The sequence below is a fragment of the Chionomys nivalis genome, chromosome 9, assembly GCF_950005125.1.
Source record: "Chionomys nivalis chromosome 9, mChiNiv1.1, whole genome shotgun sequence".
In the NCBI taxonomy this organism is placed as follows: Eukaryota; Metazoa; Chordata; class Mammalia; order Rodentia; family Cricetidae; genus Chionomys; species Chionomys nivalis.
In genome coordinates this window covers 28,557,861-28,578,397 of record NC_080094.1, presented here as the reverse complement: position 1 = coordinate 28,578,397, position 20,537 = coordinate 28,557,861, and the positions used below count along the sequence as shown (strand labels likewise).

General features: G+C 48.6%; 1 protein-coding gene and 1 long non-coding RNA gene across 3 annotated transcripts; both read right to left on the bottom strand.

The window, feature by feature from the left end:
* Window positions 1–904: 904 nt before the first annotated feature.
* On the bottom strand, window positions 905–13,253 carry LOC130881985 (uncharacterized). Its single transcript, XR_009057761.1, has 3 exons — window positions 13,198–13,253; window positions 2,555–2,621; window positions 905–1,552 (listed from the first exon to the last, which is right to left on the bottom strand). It is a non-coding gene; the product is annotated as an uncharacterized LOC130881985 (long non-coding RNA).
* Window positions 13,254–15,956: 2,703 nt separating this feature from the next.
* On the bottom strand, window positions 15,957–20,092 carry Foxa2 (forkhead box A2). 2 transcript variants are annotated; one of them, XM_057780800.1, is made up of 3 exons: window positions 19,914–20,092; window positions 18,890–18,959; window positions 15,957–17,894 (listed from the first exon to the last, which is right to left on the bottom strand). In XM_057780800.1, exons 2-3 carry the CDS (start codon window positions 18,956–18,958, stop codon window positions 16,581–16,583), a joined length of 1,383 nt encoding a protein of 460 aa, XP_057636783.1. In that variant the 5' UTR covers window position 18,959; window positions 19,914–20,092; the 3' UTR covers window positions 15,957–16,580. The 2 variants fall into 2 exon arrangements, with proteins under 2 accessions (XP_057636783.1, XP_057636782.1); XM_057780799.1 differs by lacking the exon at window positions 19,914–20,092 and having other exon boundaries at window positions 18,890–19,010.
* Between the last annotated feature and the right edge of the window lie 445 nt (window positions 20,093–20,537).

The following is a 20,537-nucleotide window of genomic DNA, read 5'->3' as shown; positions in this document are numbered from 1 at the left end:
CCTAGGTTTAAGTGAAACTATTTTTTTTTCCAAAATAATGGCCTTAGTCATCCTTTCCCAAGTGTGCATGGCATTAAAAAAAAAAAAAAGAACCTAAACACAGAACATGCGCACTCAACTTTGCAGCAATTCCAGACACAAGCAAGAGTGCTGAAACGTGGCTCGCCTAACAGCAAGGTCTCAGGGAATCTCTTCACAATGAGTTTGATGGAGAAATAAGAGATCAAAACAATGAAAAGTCCATTTCAGTATCTTGTGGCTCTTTCATAAAAGTCAAATGGGGATGCTTTCCAGAGATGGTTTTCACTGGAAGGAAGAGGTACAGATTAGATGCAACTGAGTTAAGCATGGTCCTCTATCAGAAGTTCTCATGCACCCCCTAGAACCAGGGACTAGATAAGAATGAAATCTCCACACCTGGCTCTAGGAAATGCCAACACCAACACTTCTTCAGGACAGGGTGGGACTCATTCAGGACAGTAAGTTCTAGAAATGGAGCCAGAAGAGAGAAACCCTGTATCCAGAAGATGCCTAGATTTTTCCACAGTACTGAAGTGACTTTCAAGTGGTCCTGTGTCCAAAGAATAGAAAGGTAAATAAATTTTTATTTTGATAGCATACCGAATTCCTGAGTAATCTCACTGTAGAATACAATAGAGCTCAGACGTGAGACACTTGATAATTCAATCTACTCTTACAGTCTACAAGCTGTTCAAGAGTGAAAAAAGCATAGAAATATATAAGAAAATTTCTAAAATGATTTTTAACACATGATCCATGAAGGGCTGCTTTTATCACATTATATTACATTCTTCAATGTCTTTATTATTTAATAAGTAACAGCTATGTGGGCTGGGAGAGTGGCTGGGTAATACAGGACGTGCTTAGATATTGGAGGCCTGGTTTCCAGCCTCAGCACTTCAAAGTAAATAAACAAATAACCCAGAACCTGCATATCCTTAATGCATTTCTTCTCTCTTGTTACTGAACACAAGAGCACATGTCGCCAAGGAGAGAACATGTTTCTTTTAAGGAAAAATGAAAACAGTTGTTCTGTTCTAAGCAATGTTTTTTAACAAAGCATTTACTGTACTTCCCCAGCTGATCAGCCAGTCGCTTCACAGCTGACCCCACACTGCCCCAGAGCAGCTGTGTCAGAGATATGCCTATACTGATGACGTTCACACATATTTCTGTCCTCTTTCCAGAAACTCTGAGAGAGGGCGGGGGATGGGAGGAGGTGGCGATTCACAGCCCAGCACAGTATATTCAACTCTCTGCTAAGCTGGATGAGTGTTTGAGGGTGTAGATTTGAAAGGCACTGTGGTTTTCTGCAGAAATCTCCATGCCTCATCTCAACCATCACTTAAAATTTCAGGGTATTTTCTGGAGCCCAGCGCAGGGAAGTGTTTTGCTCCTGAACTTATTAACACTCCTTCACACCTTTCAAATGGTTCTTAGTGGCTGTCAATCAGCTCAGGAACACAAGGACCTCTGTAGATGTATGAAGTCACAGGATGTTGATGGAAGCACATATATGCTCTCTGCTTTCCTGGGAAACAGGGAAAAGGCATGAACACTGTGGGAAACACACTAGTTGTCTTCTCTACTCTATAAAAGGGATAAACACTCATTTCAATAATTTAAGAAGAAAGCCATACAAATGAAAAATTGCAAGCCTGGTTTTGCAGAGGACTCATGATAGATTCAAACAACAAATACTGAGGTGAACTGTCTTCATAATTTGAGTTCCTTTTCCTTTCCGATAAATAAGTAATTAAATGAAGAAGTCAGCAAAGGGTGAGGGCAGAGCTCTCAATCAGGACAAAAAGTAATTTCACATCTAAGAAGGGATACTTGATTTTGGAATCACAGCTATGTCTATCCTAACTAAAAAGTCACCACAGGTTTCCCAAAGTGGGCCTGACTGATGACACATTGGACATAGATTTTTGGTCAAGTGAAGAGAGTTTTGGAACTCTATGTTCTGACTTGGATGGAGTTGAATAATACGGGTCATTTTCAGTGTTCATTTTGAATCCAGCTTGTTTACTTTTCCCCCTATTTTTGCTGTTCTGTGGCTCCGTGTGGATGTACAGATGGTAACATTCTCATACTGGGCACCCCGAGAAGGTCACATGCTTCGCATCAATGGCAATTAGTTCGCTTTTTAAAATGGAAAATGTCATTAGTTCTTGAATAATTCAAGAGTGGCGGTCACAATACAGTGTCCCTTTTGGGGGTCTTTATGGTGCAAATGACAAAACAAGGCGATGCTATCAGTAAGAGTAGATCTAAGGTTTACAATGTAGCTCTATTTAGTGTGACAGGAAAATTAAATTACAGGAGGCACTCATTCATTGTCACCCGTTAACAGGCTTGGGAAAATTGTGGATCCCCGGGGGCAAATCACTGACAACGTAGGAGGGAACTGAAAATATTTCATTTTAATTGGCTGCTGTTTCCTTTGCTTGGTTTTGAAAACAACACACACACGCGATCAGCGCAACACTCTTTGGAAAAGGGTTCCGGAATCTCCCCAACTGGAACTTACGGGATCTGCCCAGGAGCCTCAGGCTGTCTTCTAGGCGCGGTGGCACAGTTCTGCACCGTTGGGGTTCCTGGAAAAAAAAAAAAAAATAGACCGGCAAGTTTCGAGTGAAAACCCGGCTTCCACTGCGGCCCACGGCTGGACAGGATGGGGCTGGCCCTCGGACCACCAGGTCTGGGATAGGCAGGAGGGAGGAAAAATGACGCACAGGTCGCTCAACTATCTTCCTCCCCAGAGAAGAAAAAGTGACGTTGCTCTTTGCGACCGCGGGCAAGAGTCAAGGATCTTTGGGACCGGAGGGGGTGGGCAAGAGTCGGAAGGGAGAAATGAAAATCTTCAGAGGTCACCAAGTAACATGAAAGTTTATTCTACCCTACGTTAGCACAGCCTGGCCACTGCGGGGGTCCCCAGCACCCCTCACTTAGAACCCAGGTGGACGTGGCTGCCTTGGTCTGGCTGACACTCGTCCCAAGACCGTTTTCTGAAAGCTGCTTGACCTTGGCACCTGAAGCAGAGACCAAGTTTGGTTTTCCCAGGGGCCCGAAGGACGTGGGGGAGGGGTGACAGAGAAGTTAAGTGCCCACTGTGGGGACAGTGGAGTAGGTCTGGTCTCGCCCGATGGCTATCAAGGCCGACAAGGGTGGGTTCTCCACATTCTAAAACTTGGATCGCTGGGCCAAAGGTTGCCCCTCTCACCTGCCACGATCTTGGCTTCTCTCGCTCTTTTATTTACCCGGGAGGACACTAGGCGAGCTTTTTCCTTTTCTTTTGGCCCTGCTGCGTCCCAGTGGACTGTGAGAACAGAGAAAAGAAGCATTCCACCTGGGCCCGCTGTCTTCTCAGGAGTTTGATCTGCAGTGGTCGGCTACTTGGAAACCACCAGGCTGGGCCGCAGCGGCGGCTCGGCTCGCCAATCCACAGATTCAGAGTCCTGGCACACGCGAGTTGCGTGGCTTCTAGGGCCGGGGCCGCCTGCAAGCACCGCGCACCCCTGAGCGTGTCAGAGGAGTACAGCAAGCGCGGCTCAGCTCCGAATATAAATCGGGGATGCTGAAGCAAGCCTGATTTTAGAGACACGTGGCTTAACGGGGGCAATTTGATATTTAAGAAAAGCTATGTTCTGGAAAAACAAAGTGTGATTTGTTATAGTGGTGGACGGTTTGTACCCAGAGTGGACGATATTTTCTGGTAAAATTAAAGAATCGTTCCATGGAAGTGGGGAGACGACGGTGAGAGGGCAATTTAGACACTCTCCGTTATTTAAAAAAAAATAAAAAAATATTTCCATTTAAGCAAACACTCTGGAACTCCTGGGTACTATAATTCCAAAGGCAATTTTCTCTGCTTTTAATTTGATTTGCATTTTCCAACTCTGATAGTATTCAATTTCATGGCTGAATACACATGTAAACACCGATAGATTGTGTTTTTTGCCGCTTGCACCAAACAGAATTTCTGTCTCAGTGTCATGGGAGTTTACTGTGTGCTAAAAAATATCAGCAAGTTTCCCCTAAATTGTTTTTTCAAAGCTTAGCGTGGCCTTGCCTGGGCTTGGGAGGTGGTGAGTTGGTTAATGTGGGTCCTGGGCACCAGTATAGGGAAAGTTCGGGACAGTCACCTTGCACTCCCAATAATACTAAAATGTGAACGAATCCCCTTCCCACAGAGAACATTTGTAGTTTTGTCCAGAAATATTTTCAATGTTGTACCGAACTTTTCTAAACAATATAAAAATAACAAATAAACGTGCTTCCTCCAGCAATTTCTTAATGTAGTTTTTATTTTAGCTCTAAAAAGAAAAGTATTAAGAAATATTTCTAAAAGTCTTTGCAAGAACGGTTTAGCTAGCATTGACCTTTTTTGGTCAAACATACAATTATGAGAAAGTTTATAAAATCCAAGAGAGTAATTCATTTTATTCATATCAAAAGTACATAGTGAAGTGCTGCCAGTGACAATGGGAAAAGAGTGTGTCAGTCGACTGTGAACAGCAACACACCAAACACCAGTGTGAAGGCAGCCAAGTCTTTCTTCTCTGTATTGCTCAGGGTATGAACCAGGCGCTTCAGACATCATGGAAAGAAATAGTTGAGAATGATTGAACAGGCAGATAGATGGGCCCAAAACGTTAAAGTTTCAAATGCATTTTTGTAACCTCTTTGAAAACTATCCTTTAAAATGAAAAGAGCAAAGAAATTCGATGTTTTGGTTTCTCCAGGGAATCTTTATATTAAAAAGTGTTATCTAATATCAAGAGCAATTCTCTATTTTTCTAAACACAATATGTCGCTTTTTTTTTTATTCCAGCCCTTGGGATTGAACTCAAGGCCTTGCCCGTTTTAGTCAAGCAGTCTACCAACTGAACTATGCTTCAAGCCTCATCATTGACTGAAAAAAAAATATTTACCTGCTTGCTGTTCGTTGCTGTGGAACACGCCATACTGTTAAACTATGTCTAGTTTAAATTTTAAAGATCTGTAAGTTGAAAATGCTTTTTGTTTTATTTTAATTAGTTATTTCACTGGCATGATTAGTGACTTCTTAGATTTAAAAGCGCTAGGAGTTTTGCATGCTGTGAAGAACTGATTTCAAACTGACGGCATTTGAAGGTGCTTTTGCTTGTGGTTAGCTGATAATAGCATGAATAGAGCTGAGGTGATCTCATTTGAAAAATACCTTTTATCCCATGGACGGAGGCTAGATAAATATGACAGGAGTTCCATTTTATTCTGTCAGCCTTGGAAGAGAAAGCTTCTGAATTTAACAAAAACAAACAAACAAAAAAACCCACCAATCACTCCAGATTAACTGTCCGAAGGTGAGGGAAACTCACACATTTAGCTTCCTTGAAACATAATTATTGAATTTTAAGTTATAATCCTTCAGAGTATGTACTAAATTTTTGTATTGCTTTGGTTGACCGGCAATTACATCCGCTTTACACAAACAGATGACAATGTATCCCTCACCAGAGCAATCCCTTCTGGCAAGTTTAAGGTAGAGCAGGAAGGAAAGGGCCACTGGTGGCTGGCAATATTGAGCATCAAACATCTTTCCCTTTTCTAAGGGAGGAGCAAATGGGGATCTTGTTAAGGTCATTAAAATGCAATGTTCAAAGTGTGGCTTTGCCACTTTATTTGACCTTCCCCACTCCCCAAGTACCTGATTGGAGGACCCAAGGTTGCCTTGTATGGGTACAATGAGGATTGTAGATATGGCACATGTGCCCCAACTTTGTTCTGCAAGGAGGTTATTAAAGACTTACCCCAAAGTCTGTTGGGTCTTGGATGGGGGAAGGGAATGAGGAGGAATAGATCCATCACTTAGGAAGTCCCGGTGAGTACTTTATCCAGGTTTTGCAGAACAAAAGGTTTAAAAGAGCACTTTCCTTACAGATTGGGAAGCCCTTTAGGAGTGAGGTGCATCTTAAGATGAGGGCCTAGTGCCTGGCTGCCAGAAGGAGGGAGTTAACTAAAAATGGCATAAAGTAAAGGGAATGCAATCAAGTTGCTCTTCAAGAGGTGTGAGAAGGAAGAATAAGACAGAAGGGCGGGAAGAATGGAGGAGGAGGAGAGATGGGGGAGGAGGAGGAAAACGAAAGAGGGAAGAAAGAGAAAGAGACTGGAGGTTGGGGGTTGGGGGGGAACTGAGTTCCAGTGTCTTCTAGGGAGGAACCCTGTAGTTACTGTTAGTTGCACACCCAGCAAAGGCAAAATCTAAACAGTGCTTTCCACTATCAATGAAGGAATAGGCTTGGGGTCCAGGGTTGATGTCCCTGGATAATCTTCGGCATTCTGATGACTGCAGATGAGTGCCTGAGTCTAGTTCCCAGCCAGGGCTCTATGCTGGGTGCTAGGAGCAGCTAGGACTCAGCTTGCTCAGAGCTTTGGGAAGGAAGAGGCCTGGGAGTGGGGCAGTGTGTGTGTGTGTGTGTGTGTGTGTGTGTGGTATGTGTGTGGGGGTAATTGCTTGCCTGGGTGAATCGAAATGTCCTTTTTAAAGCAAAGGAATCAAGAGAGACTGGCCTTTAATTGGCAAACTCTTCTGGTGAGAGGGGAGTATTAATTAAAACCTAAGAGGACAAAGTATAAATTGCGAACCCTTCCCTACTTGTCCATCCCATTATCAGTTCCCAAATGGCATCTTCTCTGTTTCCACTGTCTTCAAAGGTTTCCATTCATATGGATCTCATGTACCCATCTTAATCTAAGACCTCAGCTAGCCCTTTTAGAGTGAGAAGTAGATTTGATTCTAGAATTCTGCTCATCTCCAAAAGCTGAGCTTCCCTGTCCATAGAGTCGACTTTTGAGTCCAGTCACCTAAGAGTGTTCTGAAATGTCACAGTGGAAAAGACGAAGATTGCAGAAAATCCCAGACATAGCCAGCAACATGGCCCTAAAAATAAGGAGCCCTTGGTGCTGAGGCTGAGCACTCTTTGGAGGAGGATAAGGGCCTCTGCCCAATTCCACACTGTGTCACCAGAGTTTGTCCAAGCGGATATTAAACCCTCACCATAAGGCATACCCACATGCAGCCCAGTGGCATACTACCTGCCGGTTTTTTGTTGACAACAGCTCCCCCCAGTCCTACACCACGTTGCAGGGTCAATTCCTCCATGAAAGACTTATAGAAGACCATGGTGCCAGGCTAGCATCCCCACCAGGAGTCTGAGCTGGAAAGCAGGTGTTTACTAGATCTGCATCTGTTTGTAAGCCCTGAGAAAGAGAAGTGCTGTGGGGGGCAGGGGCTTTGCTTCTCTGTCAGCTGGGCAGGAGCATGGGGGGAGGGGAGACCGAATGTGGGCGGTACCTGCAATTGTCTCTCTTGTCACCTGTGTCATCAAGTCACCGGGTGCAGGTCAGGAGGAGGTCAGAAGCAAGACTGGCTTTGAACATTCCTGGACCCTGCTGTCAAGATTTCCTGACAAGAAATAAGGCCGGCTGAGAAGCTGCAGTTCTGAAATAATTTGCCAGTGTGCATTGTTCTAAGTCCTCATGGCTGCCGGTGGTCTGGGCCCCTGACATTTTCTTTTCCTCTGGCATTTTGTCTTTCTAATCACAATTCAAGAACCATCTATTTAGCTGCTGAGTTGCTGTCACCTCCTTTCCTGACTTACCCAACTGTCCCAGAGTTAGGTGCAAAGCAAATGTAGCTCAGATCTGGCTGACCTTGAAGGACCGAAATCCCAGGACAATTCCATTGTAGAAACACGAATCAACTTAACCTGGGGCACTCCCGCTCTAATCTCTACTAGGGCAAGGGGTGGCATTGTTTCTGTTCTGCAACATGGCCTCTAAGATTTATTTTCCCTTGTGCCTTCGAATTTTCTCCTAATACTTTAGACAACCTCCTCTCCTCGGGAGACTCTGGAATTCTGGGAAGACAGGCTTCCTACTGCTTGAGAGCTGGGGGTGTCCAAGCATAGTGACAGTCTGAAGCTTTGGGAAGTTGAAAGATTACTGAGGTGAAATACAAATCACCTGTCCCAGATGGAGAGCTGAGAGGCCAGTGCTGAGGAAGTTCGCAAACTCTAAGCCCCAGAAGTGTTACTCATAAGTTCTGACTTCCCTCAGGGGTGACAACACAGCACAGCGTTGGTGGCAAGTGGAAAGCTCCACTCAGCAGGGGTGGATAAGCAAGATGGGGGTGCCCTGTTGGGCAAGGGCCTATAATGACGGGACAAAGGGGGGGATTCCTGCCAAGAAATGGGCTCCCTATTCTGGGAAGAAGGCAAAATTTCTCAATTGGCAAGACATAGAGTGGAAACTATACCTTCTCTTAGTAGATCGGAACTGCAGGGAGGAACAGAGAGCACTGGTGAAGTCGATCTTACTTTAGAACAAGCTAAAGGTAAGGTAAGCAGCTCAAGCAGAACTGTGTATTTTATATAAGATGAAGCACTATATTATTTTTTTTTCTGCATGCAGAGATGGAATCCAGAGTCTCATACTAGGCGCACGCTCCTCACTCCTATACCATTTCTTGGTTAAAGATGCTACTTACCTCACAGAGCTCTCTATGGCCCACGTCCTGTCCTGGCTTACGCTTCCCCCTCATTCCTTCACAGAAAATGCCACCTATTTCTCTGGTCTTTCCAATTCTCTACCCCACCCTCCTCATGCCTCTCCTCCTACCCTCCAAACACTCCAAGATTACGTTCTATATTTTTAAGTTAAAATTCATGGTTTCAAATTAAGAATTTGATGCTTTGCCTTAAGCAAGGAAACAACAGCCAAGAGAACTCATTATACAGTTATGTCTGCTTTATAAATGTAGATCAAATTCCTGAGAAGCAAGCAAGTTTACAGACACATAGATAAGTCTGTTTCGGTCTATATAGCATATGATCTAATAATACACCCCCAAACATCTATGTATTCTTGTGGCTTTCTTATCCTTTTCAAATAAATGAAACTGGGGGAAACTAATTTTTATATGGGGGAAGGAAATTGGTTTTATATGGGGGAAGGAAATTGGTTCTGAACCATTTAAACACATGTGAGCAGAATTACAAAAGCAAAGCGACCTTTTAAAAAGCAACACATTCACGGTTCATTCCAAACTTCCAATGTAGCCAGTAAAGCCCCAGCTCATGAAGTAAACCTAGACTTCTTTACACATTTGTGATGCTGACATTTCGCTTCTAGGCTAAAAATGTTTAAGTCGAGGATGTGTTGCTGACATCCTCACCTAACAATGCTTCGGGATTTGCTAATTAGCAAAATGGAGTTAAATCCGGGTATGAATGTAACTTAATTTGTTTTGTTACTTTTAGCACCCCTAGCTATCGAATTCATCATCTAACAATGAAATAAAATACACACATGGGCACGTGTGTGCGCTTGCACACGCACACATACACACAGTGCCTTTTAAGGAGAATCCAGGTGGTGTTCATGTAGATGTCACAATGATGTCTCAGTGTTGTCAATAGCTGCCACTGACTTAAAATAAGCATGATATTCTAAAGACAAGCTTAGAAAACACCTCTGCTCTCTTCACCTGCTCAGAGAGATTCTCCCGAAAAATTTGCGGAAGTTTTGGAATGGATTCCTAGAGCACAGAGCTGAGGGGGAGGGGAGAGGAGGCATCACTTCCAGTCTGGAGATAGGGACCGGGACAGGAATTACAGCTTGTAAAATAAGCTTCCATCAGTCTCCCAGGAGACAGCCAGCTTCTACTTGGGTGTTCCCCGCTTGTTAGCCTCAGCCGTAATTGGTCTTTCCTGCCATCCCACGTTGTTGGTTTTCTGTGTGTGGCTTTTGGTGTGAGCGTGTTAGGTCATCAACAAATACAATGGGAGGAGGGAGTGAGGGAGACACACATTATTGTTTTAAAGAAGAAAAGAAAAGGGATAAGAGAGTGGGCAGGAAGGCTGTGAGCAGAATGGGGAAGATGCCCCAGGATTTAGGCTTCCGAGGCAACCCCTGGAGTGACGGAGAGTATGGGAGTTTTGTCAAAAAGAACTCAGGCCTACTAGGAGCAGGAGCCCTACTGAGCTCCCTCAGGGACACATCAATTTCTTTGATATGGAAGTGCCCCTCCATATCGAGGATTTCTCATTAATTTTATTTTTTATTCTAATCTGGTATTTCTGCTTGGAAAGGCATGATAAGTCCTAGAAAGCAAGCAGAAACTCCCAGTTGGGCCAGACACAAAAGGCTCTCCACCTTTCTCCTTCCACATCTGATCTTCTCCTCCATTCCCCAACCTCACCTCCCCCCCAAGAAAACCTCTCCTGCAGTGGAAGAGTGTTAAAAAAAATTACAATATCTGCAGTCTAGTCTAAGGCCGCTGCAGAGATAGGTGCCTTCTTAGTTCAGGAAGGGTAGAGACACAGCTCATAGTTTTTTGCTCAAGACGGGGATAGGTAAGGTCCTGAGATTTTGTGACTTTTATTTACTGTCAAAAACAAAACAACAACAAAAATCTATTAGACCTAGTAAGAAACTGGTCGGAAGAGTAATTAAAGTTGCAAACTTTTGGTGGCCTTTTTCCCTATTTTGGATTTAATTTTTTTTTTTTTTATTTCACTTGAGGACTCCTGGCTGGCCTTGGTTGCTATGGTGCTGCAGCCAGGGCCACGTCATCACTGTCCTGACAAAACAGACACCTCAAGTCTGAACCCTTGTTATTTTGCCACCATAAGAGAATCCTGACTGGAATTGAGGCTACTGGATGGTCTTCCTTCCTTCCTTCCTTCCTTCCTTCCTTCCTTCCTTCCTTCCTTCCTTCCTTCCTTCCTTCTTTCCTTCCTTCCTTCTCCTTCCTTCTCCTTCCTTTCGGTTGGGAAGGGAGTCTGTCTGTTCTGTGAGACAGGTCTTGAAATCCTTGTGTGAATCTTAGCCAGTCTCTCTGCAGGGCACGTCTGGGTCCACAGAAGCTGGAAGAATGGGGACCATCCTTAGCGTTCCCTTTGTTACACACTGTATTTTGCCTAGGGAGAACATAATCCGTCCGGGTCCCTGCTTTGCACCATCGGAAAGCCCTGCTATAGGGGTCCTTGCTCCTCCGGAGAGGAAGCACCCAAAACTACCACGATGGGGCGGAGGGGGTGGGGGACAGCAACAATAAAAAACCGACAGTGGCTTCAAGGTACCTCCAGGTACGTCCTTTGGCAAACGCCTTCCCCAGGCCCTATTAAGCCTTATCTCTCCCCTCCCCACAGCGCCCCACTTCCACATTAAAAGGCCCCAAAGCACTACGGACTGCCTTCTCTGTATAACGCCGCCGCCGTGAGGAGAAGGGCGATAAAGATCGGGCGTTTAAATTGGCCATTTGAAAGATTACATCTCTTCACCGAGGGTCTTTCTTTCTAAACTCTCACTGAATTGAGGGCCGTGGCTATTCCGCACCGCTTCTCAAAGGCCGGACACTTTTTAATTCCGCCGTGGAGTGGGCAGGGCTAGGTGACCCGGCACCATCAAAGACTTGAGGGAAGGCCGTGGGGCGACACTCGTCTAATGACAAGTAATTGACGGATTCGAAGCCCTGCATTACCAGCGGAATGGGGAGGCATTAATTATTTAAAAACGATTAGCCTCGCTGTGTGTCCTGCAGGCTTTCCAACTCGTTCGGGGAAGACAACCAGCCAGGCACACCAGGCGGAACCCCAGCTTGGAACGCTGCGGAGGCTTTTCAATTGGCCTCCAGTGTCCATAACGTGGGCCCACAGCCTGGGATGCAAGGGCAGGACCGGAGGGGGTGCCTAGATTGCTCATTTATGGAGGCGCCCTTGTAGCATGGACCCAGAGGTTCTGGTGGACTGTTTCTGCAGACGGCAGTGCAACCTGGTATAGACTTCCAGTTAGGGTGGAATGTTCTGTTCTCATCCTTTGTTGAAAGTCCCAGTGAAACCTAACTGGAAGTGGGTTTCTTTCAATGCCAGGCATCCAGGTGTTTAGGCAAAGATCCTGGGGGAATGCCGGTTTAAGAAAGAATGGAGGGCCGGGCGGTGGTGGCGCACGCCTTTAATCCCAGTACTTGGGAGGCAGAGGCAGGTGGATCTCTGTGAGTTCGAGACCAGCCTGGTCTACAAGAGCTAGTTCCAGGACAGGCTCCAAAACCACAGAGAAACCCTGTCTCGAAAAACCAAAAAAAAAAAAAAAAAAAAAAAAAAACCAAAAAAGAAAGAATGGAGGGACTGACAGACCACCGAAAATATGCTTTTCTTTTTCTTCTCCCACCCCCTACCTCCCGCTGATGGGCATAGAACCCTAAGCTTTACCTTCTGGTCCAAAAGAGATCTTTTCTGGACCCTGCCTTCAAAAGTCTAGCATACTGTATTTTCAACAGGCTACAGTGGAAGCTAGTTTAGGAGATGTTGGCACCTTCCCGAAGGCAGCCGAAAGAAGCGCTGGAGTCTAGTTTGTCTTCCAAAGTTCTGTTCTTCTACCCCTACATGCTCAAGTGCTACACCCCGGAGCACGCTCCTGCTTTAGGGCAGCGCGCCTGGGCTGTTGTAGAACTGGGATGATAGACGACCCCGCGGCATGCTTTTACTTTCTCTGCTGGGCCCAGCTCCTGACCCAGGGGGCTCTCTGTGGCCGTAAAAACCAGCGCCACTTCTTGCGGGCAAGAGCTAAAGTGACTTCCAGGAAAGGCGCTGTCCCCCCCTCCCTGCACCCGTTTGGAGCTGCATGATCTGCCAGGATCCGGGAAGCGGCAGAGAACAGAACTCAGAGACGCACGCGCCCCACACGCTGTGGCCTCCGTGTCTCAGGATCCCTTAGTTTCACGCACACACCGGCTGTACACCAATCTAGATTCTGAGACCGAGGCGGACTCATGCCTCCCAAACACAGCTCTCAGGAAACTAACCGCTCTCCAACCCATACCGGCTGCAGGAACCAATCCCCGTTTCTCATCGCCTCGGGAATCCACCTAGACTGCTAAAATGTTGGGAGTTTTAAACTCCTAGACTTTTTGATCTTCTAAACCACTGTGCAGTCTCGAATCTCCCACTCCCCCGCGAAAACGCTACTTCCCAACCCCCTGGGTCTTCATCCGCTGGGTGCACCTCCCAGTCTTCATAGAGGCACATGAGTTCGCGCTTGACTGGGGGAAGGGAGGCCTGTGGACCTGAGTGGGGGGCGGACTCTGTGCGGGGTGCCCGGGCGTGGCCCCCGAGTGGGCGCGCTCCCTACCTGTGGTGGCCTGCGGGCAGGCGGGCGTCGGAGCGTCCTGCGCTCGGAGGGAGGCGGCGGACTGCTCCTAGCCGAGGCATCCCTGCATTTATTTGAGCTCAAACCGAGCGACTGTTGACTTTAGCACACAAAGCAAAGATTTCACTGCCCGCTAGTTTAAAAATGAATATTTTACCAAGATATCGATCAGCGTTATAAAATTCAGTTAAGTACAATGGGATCCTGGAAAAAAAAGGAATAATAAAGGAGGGGGGGAGGCAATATAATATCTGTGCAAATTTGCTGAAGTGTGACGTGGCATGGAAAGTTTACCCTCCTGGAATTCGGATCTAGAATGTTTTTTTCGGTTGTTTACTGACTTTGTTTATTCACAGATCACGGTTGCTTAAATCCTGAGCAAGGAAGGCGATGGGCAACCGGAAGAAAAAAGGGGGGGTAGCCGCTGCACCCTGCAATGTGTCGAGTTGCGGGGGGGGGCATCCCTAATCTTCTAAACTTGGAAACTAGGGGAGGGAACTGTGTAGGGAGGTGGGGAAGACACCAGAGAAGGGCAGAAAAGCCTCCAGGGCACAGCTCCTCGACAACCTTTTTATGTATTCGCACAGAACTATATCTTATCGGCAGGGATCAGTGGAGGGGGGCGCGCTAAGTAGTTTAAAACGACCCTCGAACAATGGGCAAGCGATAAGAAACATAGCAGGTTAGGGCAGCGCTTTCAGCATCTATTGTCCCCCACTCAGCCCCCAGCCCTGCCTCTCCGCTTCTTCGCCACGGGAGCCTTTTATGTGATAATGAAACACATTTCAGGCCGGGCTCGCGACGTGTGTGTCCTGGCCAGGCAAAGAGAAGGCCTGATTGCTGGTTGCGGGCCTGCCGGTCCCCCCTCCTTCAGTTTCTCTTCCTAGTGTTCTTCGGAACAATGTGGCTTGTTAAAAGGGGATTTTGGGAGAGTAGGGAGGGGGAGAGGCAGACACACACACACACACACACACACACACGCACAAGCGCAAGAGAAGGCCAGACTTGGGGAGGAGGAAAAGGGATGAACCAGGTGTCTCAGAGATCTTGGGCTGAGTTTCTTGTGGGACAGACAGGTGGTCTAGGTTATAATAAGAACAGCCAGATGTCAGCTCTAAGCAGCAGCCGGAGGTTAGAAACACTTCTGATGTCTGCTTGAGTTTTTAAACAACGAAAACGGTTTTTGCTTCCCATGGGAATGGCCCCAAAGTCAGACTTGAGGGAAAAAAATGCTGTTTCCTACCCTAGCCCAGGCACCTTGCTGGACAGGAGATGCAAGCCCCTGTGAGGAGGTTCCCTTTGCAAGGCCCAGTCCCACTAGAGTTAGTTACCTGTCAATCTGGAGCATCTGGAGAGAGATGGGACAATCGATAAGATTTGGGGGGGGGGGGTTGTATTTCTCCAGAGACTCACAAAATACCCATTCAGCCCCTTGGGCCACAATTCTGGCTTTTCTATCTGAACTTCTGAGCTAATGGAGCTTTGTCAGGGCCACAGGGTTAGCTGGTAGAAGGGGACACCAATCCAGAGACTTGGAGATCTCAGTACTTTTGGAGTCATTCGGTAAGCTGCTCAAGGTGCCCTTCACTGCTTCCCCATCCCTCTGTACAGCTTTATAAAAGGGGATTTGGAGGTTACCCTAAGCTGTGCACCTAAAACCAGTTCCAGAACAATCTTCAAAATGTTTCCCCATATCAGGTGGCTCATAATTTCCAGGCTAGCAAGGCTTCCCAACACCAGGATAACACCTGCGAAAGGAGAGGGCGAGACAAGTTGGTGTGTGTGTGTGTTGGGGGGTGTCACAGGCTGGAGACAGTGATCTCAATTCCACAGGAAGGTAAAGGGGGTTGTATGCCAGAAGTTGTCAAATGCTGCACCAAGAGGTTGTAAATCCAGTCTAGGCACACTGACTAGCGAAAAAAGAGGGAAAAAAAGCAAACATATGTAAAATTCTGCCTTTCTCCTAGCATGGCCAGTCCCAAAGGCTTCAGCAGCAGCGCATTTTCCAGTAACTCAGGTGGAAAATTAAGATAGGTGCACTCCACCTTTTTTTTTTTTTGTTTTGTTTTGTTTTTTTGGTTCCGACTTACAAATAACACCATTGGACTTTTACTTGGGCTCGAGTGGCACACGGGTCTGTAATCCTAGCACTGGGGAGGCAGAGGCAGGAGGATGACCAAAACCTGGTCTTCATACTGAGTTCCAGGACAACCAGAGCTACTTAGGAGACCTTGTCTTCAATATCTACACCTTAATAAAAAAAAAAATGTCGATTTGAGTAAAGATGCCGGATGGTCCATCAGAGACTTGTGTTTTGCCATGTTTAGTAATATAAACCTCAAAATTTATAAAAGGTGACCATGAACAAGTTTGATTTGTTTACTGATGTCGTTATTGCATTATCTAGGGACTGTATTCCATTCACTCTGAACATGCATTTCGGGAGGCAAGCTGGGGGTGTGGCTAGGTGGACAAGCAGGGGGAATGGGAGACTTTCCTAGGACTCAGCAGTGGTGCTTACAGGAAAATTCATTCAACTTTGATATTTAAATAAAATGTTAGGTAAACAGAAACACTGACCTCCAGTCTTCCATAAAAGCCCCGCAACAAACTCCCACCTCCTTCCCATTCTCTTGCAATAATTTATAAATCTGTTTAATTTTTAAGGAGAAAAACAGCAGGAAAAGAGATGGGGGGAGAGAAAGGACGTAGAAGAAAAGGACCCAAGGGGTAAAATCGGCAATAACACTTTAATATAGATTTATGGAACTCTGGCCATTCTTGCCAGAACACACATTTTATAAGCCATAAATAAAGCACGCAGAAACCATAAATTAAATCAGACCCGAGACCTGGATTTCACCATGTCCAGAATGGGATGCATTTTTTTCTTCTCCTGGTCATTTACACCAGACTCTTAACATTATTGTTTTTCCTCTTAAACATCAGTACAACCCTCTGGTTCCCTGTTAAAACTACATGGTTTTACACCAAGTCACTCACAAAAGTTTTCGTTTTAGGTCAGACTTCCCTGCAACATCAACAATAGAGAACAACAACAAAAATCAGAATCTGCAGGTGCCTTGAGAAGGAGGAGTCTACAGGGTGGAAGTCAAAGGCTCCTTTAAAACTGTTTATATATGTATATGTATATATATATTTCCATCCCCTTCTCTATTTAGAATGACAGATCACCAAGGCCCAGTTCTTTAGGGGGCACAGACAGTTGGGTGGGACTGCACTCTTGGGGCCTGAAGTGTGGTGGCTACTTTTTCCTCCAACTTTTCCAAAGTCTCCAGGCAGCCTCTCTTCTCTCTGGTCTTTCTCCCGCTGGCCAGAGCTAGCAGGGCCTGCAAACCTTCTTCTTAGGAGGAGTTCATAATAGGCCTGGAGTACACTCCTTGGTAGTAGGAGGTGTCTGCAGCCAGGGGCGAGGCATCCAGGCCCGCTTTGTTCGTGACTGGGCCCATGGCCAAGCTGCCTGGCATGGGGGAGCCATAGCCCCCAGGATAGTGCATGACTTGTTCATAGGCCTTGAGGTCCATTTTGTGGGGCTGGTGGTGGTGGTGGCTGTGGTGGTGTTGTTGCTCAGAGGACATGAGGTTGTTGATAGAGAAGGGGTGGTTGAAGGCGTAATGGTGCTCCGGCTTCAGGTGGGCCTCGGGTGGTAGGCCTGGGTGGTGAGGTGGGCCCAGCAGGTGGGCTGCAGCCTGCTGCTGCTGCTGCCCTGGCGAGGGCGCCGGCTCTGGGGGACTCAGCGCAGAGGCGGGTGTCCCCTTCAGCTCTCCCAGGCCTCCTCGCTTGTGCTCCTGACACGGGGAAGAGCTCGAATGGGGGGACTCGGTGCCCGCCGGAGTCTCAGAGGCCGAGCCCGCGGCCTCCCCGAGCTGAGCCTGCGAGGCCTGAGTCCCAGCAGCGGTCTTCTTGCCTCCGCCCCCGCCCGCCCCCGCGGCTTCCTTCAGCGCCAGCTGCTTCTCACACTTGAAGCGCTTCTGGCGGCGCAGGTAGCAACCATTCTCGAACATGTTGCCCGAGTCGGGGTGCAGGGTCCAGAAGGAGCCCTTGCCAGGCTTGTCCGGCGAGCGGGGTACCTTGAGAAAGCAGTCGTTGAAGGAGAGCGAGTGTCGGATGGAGTTCTGCCAGCGCTGCTGGTTCTGTCGGTAGAAAGGGAAGAGGTCCATGATCCACTGGTAGATCTCGCTCAGCGTCAGCATCTTGTTGGGGCTCTGCTGAATGGCCATGGTGATGAGCGAGATGTACGAGTAGGGAGGCTTGGCGTGTGTGTAGCTGCGCCGGTACGTCTTGGGGTCCCGTGCGCGGCTCAGGCCCGCCTGCCCGTACATGGGGCTCATAGAGTTCATATTGGCATAAGGAGCAAGGCCACCCATGGTCCCGGCCGCCTGTCCCCCGAGTGGGCTCAGGCTCGGGCTCAGGTGCGGACCCATGCCCGCCACGCCGGCCGCACCAGCTGAGCCGCTCATGCCCGCCATGGCGCCCGCGCCCGGAGACATGCCAGCTAGGGACGGGCTCATTCCAGCGCCCACATACGATGACATGTTCATGGAGCCCGCGCTCATGTTGCCGGAACCGCTGCCCATAGCGGCCGCGGACATGCTCATGTAAGTGTTCATGCCGTTCATTCCCAGGCCGGCGTTCATGTTGCTCACGGAAGAGTAGCCCTACGGACAGAGCCCGGAGAGGAGACAGGTTAGCACCTAGGCTGTGAGTGCCAGACCCTCCCACCCACCAGTTGGATCCCATCCTCCGCCTTCCTGGAGGCTTCTGGGAATCTCTTTCTTTCCCTGGGTCCCCAGTCCACCAACACCAAGTCCTCTGTGCCTCAAAGCGAGCCGGACCGGTGGTCGTCCTAGGAGAGGTGACTAGCGGGCTGCAGTTCTAGGCTTGTGGCTCGTGAATATCGATGCTCGGGACCACTACTAAGTCAGGCGCCGCAAATGTATTTTACTCTCTTGGACTCCACAAACCCTCTGGATAGCATACTGAGTAAGCACTAAGGCTGGAAATCTCCGTTGCAATCCCTGGTCGCCAAAAGCCACCTTTGGAAAGTCACTGGGGTAGTCTCAAGTGGAAATAGTCTCAGTGTCCCTATTCTGGACCTTCATACCGGGACCCCACTCCTCAGTTACAGGAGAGTGAAGCGCAGTGCCTGCGCAGAGTCGGCGTGATAGTTGGAGTCATTGCGTGGAGGAATATTCAGGGAAGGGACCGCCAACTCGGCTAGGAACTGTTAGTGTCCCGGCTCAACTTTCTTTCTCTTTGTCCACTCGTCTTTGACTTTTTGCCTACACCTCTGTCCCCAACTGCTACCCACCTTCTCTTCTTCAGCTCCCCACCCCCTCGCCAGCCGACCTCCCACCCCTCCCCAGCCGCGCGCTGCCAAACATAACTCTGTTAGGATAGTGCGTGGCTCGGCCACGAAGAGGATTTGGAGGCGCCGCAAGTCAATATTTGATCACAAAGTTAATATTATCTCAAGGCTAACAGTGTGTCGTATAAAAAAGAGACCCATTTGAGTCGAAGGAGGGCGGAAAAGGCGTCTGTCCAGGAAGGCTAGAAGTGGGGGGGGGATGGGTGCCCCTGAAGGGAGCGTTCGGAGGCTGGGGACGCGAAGATACCTACCACCCCACTTTCCCCGGCGAAGGCAAGCGCTTACCTCCGGCTCTGCGTAGTAGCTGCTCCAGTCGGATGGCTCGTGCCCTTCCATCTTCACGGCTCCCAGCATACTGGAAGCCGAGTGCATGGCGGTTTAAAATTTAACAGCCACAACAAACGACCAGCAATCAGCCCCCACCCCCACCCTCTTTAAAAAAAAAAAAGTCAGCTAAGGCACCGTCCCCTCCCTCCCTCCCTCTCTCGCGCTCCCTCTCTCTCTCGGCTCCACTTCCTCTCTCTCTCTCCCGCGGCCTGCCGCGGGAGGTAGCTGGGAGTGGGCGGGAAGGTGGTTGGCGGAGGAGGGGGCCAAAGAACCTAGGAGGCCGGAACCCGAGCTTTGCCGTCGGGCGTGCCCTCCGTCACCGCGCTCCCGGGGCTGACGGTGCAGGCTAAGGCTGGCAGTGTCGAGCTGCCGGGAGGCGGCGAGAAGCTAGCGGCATGGGGGCGGGCGGGGGGGAGAGCTAAAGGAGGGGGAGAAGGAGGTGTGGACCGTGCAGCGGACAAGTGCCGCAGTGACGTGGGCGGCTGGTGATATAGCGCGGCTCGCTGGCGCAGGCCTCCAATCCCCAGACCCCGGGCAGCCCATTTGAATAATCAGCTCACACTTAGGTGAGGAAGCCCGGGACGGTCTCCGCACCTGCCGCTCCGCGCCCGAAGCCAGCCCAGCTCCCGCTGTCCCCTGCACCCCTAAGACCCGGACTTGCAAGCAGACGCGCGGGCACCCCGGTGGTGTCCCTTTCTTTGCGTCCATGGGGAGTCTTCCGTGGCCCCAGAGACCTGGGATCAGGCTACTCCTGGAGAAGCTCTGGACTCCTGCTCCTGCCCCATCCCCCCCTCTTCTCCCAAAGCACCCGGTGCGTCAATCCGAGGGCGCGTACAGCCTCGGTGCCCCGCAGAGCCGAGACTAGCCAGATTTATTTATCCCGGCTTTCTTTTCCTCTCGGCGCACATTCCCTGTCAAAACAACAAGCAGGTGATAGCCAATTTGCTAAGCGCTGCCCTATTTAGAAAAACAGTGTACACACCTTTAACTCGCTGACGGCTGCTTCGGAGGCCCCTCCCTGTTACAGTTAAGTCCTGGAGAGGCCTCAGGAGGCGCGCAGGACACGCATGGTCGGGCCGCCTTGGTGGTCAGCTACCTCGGACCTTTTTCTGGCTACCCACCACAGGCGGCCGGGAGAGCCCCGCTTAGTTGCAGCCAATACCTGGGAGGCTGCGATTTGCCTCTGACATTCGGGCCTCGGTGTTTCAAGGTTACTTTTCAGTTAAATCCAAGGTGCCCAACAGCATTTCGTAACTAAAACAAACAGGGCAGTGGTGGGGGTAGGGCAGGAGGGGAGAGAGAGAAAAGAATCAATAATAGGCCTTATGGGATGACTTCAGGAGGCTCTGTGGTCTCTCTTCCTGCCGAGGCCGGGAAGGTTTTATATAATTTGAAATTTTCAGTTCCTATTTTCTTCGGGTTTATGAGTGTTAAAAAAAAAAGTCACTTGGGTGTGGTGCTTTGATCCCAGCACTCGGGAGGCAGAGGCAGGCAGATCTCTGAGTTGGAGACTGGCCTAGTCTACATTCAGATTGAGTTCCAGGACGGCCAGGGCCACACAGGGATAATCTGTCTCAGAAAGCAAAACAAAACAAAAACCAATAGA

Excerpts from the sequence above, each read along its gene's own strand:
- Foxa2 (XM_057780799.1), bottom strand. The coding sequence starts at position 18,976 with ATGCACTCGGCTTCCAGTATGCTGGGAGCCGTGAAGATGGAAGGGCAC. Across the intron at positions 17,895-18,889 it reads GCTACTACGCAGAGCCGGAG|GGCTACTCTTCCGTGAGCAA; the intron begins GTAAGCGCTTGC and ends CTCTGTCCGTAG.